Source organism: Elaeis guineensis, chromosome 13 (assembly GCF_000442705.2).
Source record: "Elaeis guineensis isolate ETL-2024a chromosome 13, EG11, whole genome shotgun sequence".
Lineage (NCBI taxonomy): Eukaryota > Viridiplantae > Streptophyta > Magnoliopsida > Arecales > Arecaceae > Elaeis > Elaeis guineensis.
In genome coordinates, this window is record NC_026005.2 from 54,394,201 (window position 1) to 54,399,856 (window position 5,656).

Here is a 5,656-nt window from a genome sequence, read left to right on the forward strand (position 1 = left end):
AAAAAATGCCTATCCTAATATGCCACCATCCTTTCTTCTCCCATCATCTCTTTTGACCATGTACCACCGTCCACAACCATTTCTTTCTTTCTCTCTTTTTTTTCTTTTTTTAATTTTGGATACAGACAACCCATTCATTTAAGGTCCGGTTTCACATACTGCGCACTACTTTCCTTGTTTTCGTTGCACCATAGAGGGAACGGACAAACACCCACCTCCCCTTTCATAAATGGGGATTCAATACCCCCTCCCCTGGGTCTATCAAAAGCCCATTGAAAGCTAATAGAAAGACAGACGCAAGCTCTTAAATGCTTACCCTGATCCTGAGATAGGCCACCCACTCCTCCCATAATTGCCCTCTGGTTCTCGGGCAGAGTGCCCTTGTATCCTACTTCAATTCAATTGCAAGGCAGAGTTGGCACGTCTCCTAAGAGAGGAAAGAGTGGTAGGTCTTGCTTTTGGCTATAGATAAAGAGAGACCCTGCTCTTGGCTCCATTGCATTTGGCTTCTCTTGGCTTCGATTTGGAGGATGAGGCCAGGGATTGGAGTTAGCCCAGGAAACGTGCCTGTGTACTATGGGGGAGGGCACCTGAAGGCAGTGGAAAGAAGAGTGAAGGTGGCTGAGGTGGTGCTTAGGTGGGTGATCTTCGGGCTGGGAGTGCTTGCTGCTGCTCTTGTGGCCTCTGACACCCAGGTCACCAACATCTTCTCCTTGGAAAAGAAGGCCAAGTTTACAGATATGAAAGCGTTGGTGTAAGCCCATGGGATCCTTCTCTTGTTACCCATTCAGTTTACCTACGTTGGTCATCATCAACTTGTTAATGCTGTATATTTCAGAGGGATCTCACTTCTCCTAAGTGTAGTTTTATTTATTATTACTATTTTGTTTTGAGTTAGTGTATGCTTGTATTTTGAGTTGCAGGTTTCTGGTGATTGCTAATGCGATAGCTGCAGGTTATAGTCTCATCCAGGGTTTGAGGTGTGCGGTGAGCATGATTAAAGGGAGTGTGCTCTTCGACAAGGCCTTGGCTTTGGTTATTTTCTCATGTGATCAGGTATGTGGTAAATTTTTTGGAGTGGAACCTCTTCACTTAAGCTTGCAAACATGTGTTGTTAGGCTTGTGCTGGTTATGATTAGCATTTCTTGTGTGCAGGCACGCACGATGGGGTTTGGATATCTAAATTCTAATAGCTTAAACACAGATAGGGCAAACTTCTAGTAGCTTTTTACTGCATGTAAAATTGAGTTGGGAATATCTACCTGCCAACGACCTCCTATGTTTCAGATAGGTGCTATTATGACAAAAGTTGATCATGGTCAAGAGTTGGCATTGCAATGGTCAATCTCAGCTTATGAGCTGCATGTAGTAATATTTAACTAACTTTGATGTTGATTAGTAGTGATTCAAGATGCCTCCTACTCTATATAAATTGAAAAAGACTTCACTCAGGGATGGTAGCTATTTGGCTGATCAAAGGATTGATATCACTCAATAACTTTGCATTGGTTATGTATTTCTTGGGCCATTGGTGGTGGTCGAGGAGATATCCATATTGATTCTGTGCGCAGAATCCAAGGTTGGCATCATAAACAGTCCTAGTGTAGCTTTTTGCATTGCTTGGATTGCAACACCAAAGTCTGTATCAGGCCATAACTTGTTAGTCACATGTTTCTGAAGTGCTATTTGACACATGAGCACACACCATTTTCCACACAAATGCTCATGGGTGTTGTATGACTCCCCCTTGAAAAGGCCTTCATGGTGCTTTTGGAAATGGACTTGATCTTGGCTTCACATTCCCAATGTTCCTGCATTTATGGTTCTCTGGCCTTACATAACCTTGTGACGCCGTAGTTATTGCTTCCTACCATGTACCCAGATTCTCAAGAATTCCATCTCAAACCTACCTGCAATCTAGTTACATTCAAGTATATCCGATCCTCAAATAATGTCATAGCTTGAAGATGATGTGCTAGCGTGTGTTAGTTCCTACTACAATGAATACTAATGGTAGGTGATTGTAATACATCAAGCTACAGTGTACCTGGCCCTTAGACATTTTTAATGGTTCTTGTGGCCTCACATTACAATTGCTATTGCTTCCTGCTTTCTACCCAGACTATAGATAATTCCTCGACAATTCTACCTACATTCCTGTATGTTCTTAATCTGCAAATGGAAGCAGAGGACATTAACAAGTTCTAGCATGCGATGCTTCCTGCTTAATTAGAAATGTATACTTATCATGTAGATTGCACCACACCAAGCTACGATTGACATCGGGGTGGTTGGTTAGTGCCTATTATTCATATGGTGCCTGTGCAGGTGATGGCATATGTGACACTGGCTGCAGTGGCAGCAGCAGCACAATCAGCGGTGCTCGGGGAGTTTGGGCAGTCAGAGCTGCAGTGGATGAAGTTATGCAATCTCTATAGGCGGTTCTGTTCTCGAGTTGGGGAGGGAATTCTGAGTTCATTTGTTGTTAGCCTTGGCATGGTCAGCCTCTCTGGTCTATCTGCCTTTAACCTCTTTCGTTTGTTTGGGAATAACAAAGGAAAGACTAGGGGTTGACAGGTTCAATTGCAGCCAGTATTTTAGCAACCAGCATGTATCCCTTGGTTGATTAAGTAGTTATGCTTTAATGTGGGCTTTGTAAATGTTTATCATATGTATGTAATAAGTCCAAGACATGTTTCTATATGCTACTTGTAAGACTTAAAATCCAGTCAAGAACTCATCTAGTTTGGTTGGACCTCCACAATATTGCCTTGATGATTCCATATGGCATGTTTGTTACTGGTTATAAAAGTTTTCCTAGGACAGGAAAGGAGCAAATAACAAAGGGAAGTGATGATTAATACTTTGAGGTAAACGGTGCTTGGAGCTGGAACAAGACCGTTCCAAGTAGAAGAAAAAAGAGTACTTTGAACTCCTTGATCTATGTTGAAGTGGTCTTGCAACTCGATTTTCCTCTATTCCATCCTTCCATCTCTGTTTTTCTTCCGATTGTTATTTTAGATTTCTTATTGATGTTGGTAGTTTAATCTGTTGGATTTGTGTTTGATCAATGGAGGATTCTTGGTTTTCTTTGATTTGGTTCTGATAACTGTTTTGTTCTTTTATATTAGGATTTTGGATGGATTATGTATTGCCTTTTTTTTTTTTTTTTTCCTGGTTGGAAGAGGATGGATGGTCAGTGAAGGCAGAGAAAACCCAAGCTAACCAGATCATTTTAACTTAGGATTAATTATGCAAAAAATTATAAACTATTTGAAAGTTTTAAATTATAAACTATTTGAAAGTTTTCAATTTCATCGTGAACTTCAATTTATTACAATCATATTATCCAACTTTTACATTCCTATCCATAGGTTCATCTGACTGTATTGATAGAATTGTCATGTGATGTCAAGTTTCTGCATCATTCTATTCTTCCACATTAGTAGATCATGTGACATTATTTGAAAATTGTATCACAGCAATCAATTGAAAAGTTAAATGGCTTGATTGAATTAAATTACAATTTAAGAGAAAATTAAAAATTTTCAAATAGTTCAAAATTGTTTTAGATAATTAATTCTTATAATTTATTAAAAGATGGGCTTCAGGCTTAATCTAGATCAGATGTGGGATTGGATTCGGGCCTTACTTCAGACTCAAGTTTCAGGCCTCGTATGAGCTCAAGCTCGACCTGAGCCAAATAGCAGCCCAAGCTTAGCTTGAAATATCTATGGGCTTTACCGTGGTCATCCTTCGGCATATGCCTTTGTTGGGCGCAAGCAAAAGTCAGTTTTCTTCAAATTTTTCTTTGATTGTGATTTTCCTCTTCAAACTCTCCATGGTTTCTTCCTCTCCTCTGGGTACTGTCTTCCTCCCAACCTCATCTTCTCGTGTATAAGGCCGAGCTATATATTGCCTATCCTGCTGGTTTTATGTTGTCATGCTTGAACCTCAAAATATATCCCAAGTTTGCAATATGGATGCTCTTTTGAGGATAATCAAGAAAGAGAAAAAGGACAATAGGCTTGGAAGGAGAGAGTATTAAAAGAGGGAAGATGTGGCAAATAGGCTTACAAAACGATATTTAGAAAGAGAGTGGGGAACTCTAAAGCACACACTCTCACGGAGGCACAGCCCCACCCTAACTTCCACTGCCATTCTCGCCAATGTATATAAGTAAACCTAGTGATAAACATAGCGATGGAAAAGTACTCCTCCCCCACCCTCTCATCTATTGGCATTTTCAATATTTCAGTTAAGGAAACCAAGTGATGAACATAATAACATAAGAGAACTCCTATGAAGTCCTTTCTCCACAAAAATTTGAACTCATTCTGGCTGGTGTTCAGCCAAGACTCGTTTTTTGTCAAAGAAAACTTTTGCTTAATTCAAAACTATGAGAAATCATAACCAAGAAGCGATGGTAGGGAGTGATCGAGATTTTATTAGTCAAAATGAAATCAGTTGATGTTGTCACCTTCCTTCCATCCTTGTCCAACGAGTTATTATTAGGTGATTAAACAAATATGTTTATTTCCATTTATAAGGATACCATATGAGCACTTTCCTTAATCTGACGATCATAAGGGGATTTGAATTATAATGCTCTTCATTATAGATGGTATCCAGGATTTCCTTCCTTTTAACGTTATCGACTCCACTTCATTACTATCAAAAAAAAAAAAAAAAATGTTGAGATTCATTGCTAAGTCCTTATTTTCTTTGGAATTTGCATTTAGTGCTGATCCTTGTTAGTTGTAAAAGACCTATATTATTGGTTGTCCATGCATGGCTGAGCATTAGAGTTTGATTTTGTTAAACCTTTGGAAAGTGGAAGTTGGTTTCCTATTTTGTGGTAGATTTCAAATTTGGGTGGGAACCAAATATTTGTACCGTCCCATGGATGCTTCTTCCGGGAGGCGCAAGTTTTTATGCCGAGGGAGAGCTTATGGCATGCTTATACCAGCGAGAAGGCTTGGGCTTCTATTTTAAATAGTTGTGAATTTTTTCTTCTCTGTCATAGATTCTTGTTTTTTTCCTCTGGTGCTTGATCTACATCTAGTAGCGTGTCGCTCTATAAAAAACTTTTATTACCACAAAGTTAGATGGAGATTAATGGGTTTCGGAGAGACATGGCACCAATGGGGTAGGGGTTGGTAGGGTTTGCAATGGTTTGGCTTTTGCTATTCAGCAACTATTATTTTGTGGAGGCAGCATAGAAGGAGAGAGTTGAAGGGATGCCTAAAGAGGATTTCATCAAATCGCAATGCATGCTTGGCATATTCCAATCCAAGCAAACTCTACTGAAACCTTCAAAGTCCTATCACCATGGTTGTACTCTGATATTTTATTATCGTATTGGTCACTTGCCACCAGCAAACAAAGAATGTGAATAAACCTGAAGTGATTTATCGAAACTTTATTGGATTTTTTCCTAACTTAGTTTCTTTTATGCCTTTCTTCTGGTACCATGTAACTTTTTGTGCTTATCATGTATCGCATCCTATGTTATGTTTTGATTAACAACATATAGTATTATTGGTTACTACCCTTGCCCCCCCCCCCCCTCCTCTCTCTCTCTCTCTCTCTTTTTACTTTTTCATTGTCTTTGATATTCTTAGTTGCAAATGTAAGTTTGTTAATCTTTACAAGT

At 39.3% G+C, this 5,656-nt stretch overlaps 1 protein-coding gene across 1 annotated transcript; it reads left to right on the forward strand.

Moving 5' to 3' along the window:
• The first annotated feature begins 203 nt into the window (after positions 1-203).
• Positions 204-2,764, forward strand: LOC105033821 (CASP-like protein 2B1). Its single transcript, XM_010908750.4, has 3 exons — positions 204-754; positions 924-1,056; positions 2,329-2,764. The coding sequence occupies exons 1-3, from the start codon at positions 531-533 to the stop codon at positions 2,572-2,574; spliced, it is 603 nt and encodes a 200-aa protein (XP_010907052.1). The 5' UTR covers positions 204-530; the 3' UTR covers positions 2,575-2,764.
• Positions 2,765-5,656: the final 2,892 nt, after the last annotated feature.

Coding starts and splice junctions, on each gene's coding strand:
- LOC105033821 (XM_010908750.4), top strand. CDS start 531: ATGAGGCCAGGGATTGGAGTTAGCCCAGGAAACGTGCCTGTGTACTAT. Junction 755..923: donor ACAGATATGAAAGCGTTGGT/GTAAGCCCATGG, acceptor TTTGAGTTGCAG/GTTTCTGGTGATTGCTAATG. Junction 1,057..2,328: donor TTATTTTCTCATGTGATCAG/GTATGTGGTAAA, acceptor GTGCCTGTGCAG/GTGATGGCATATGTGACACT.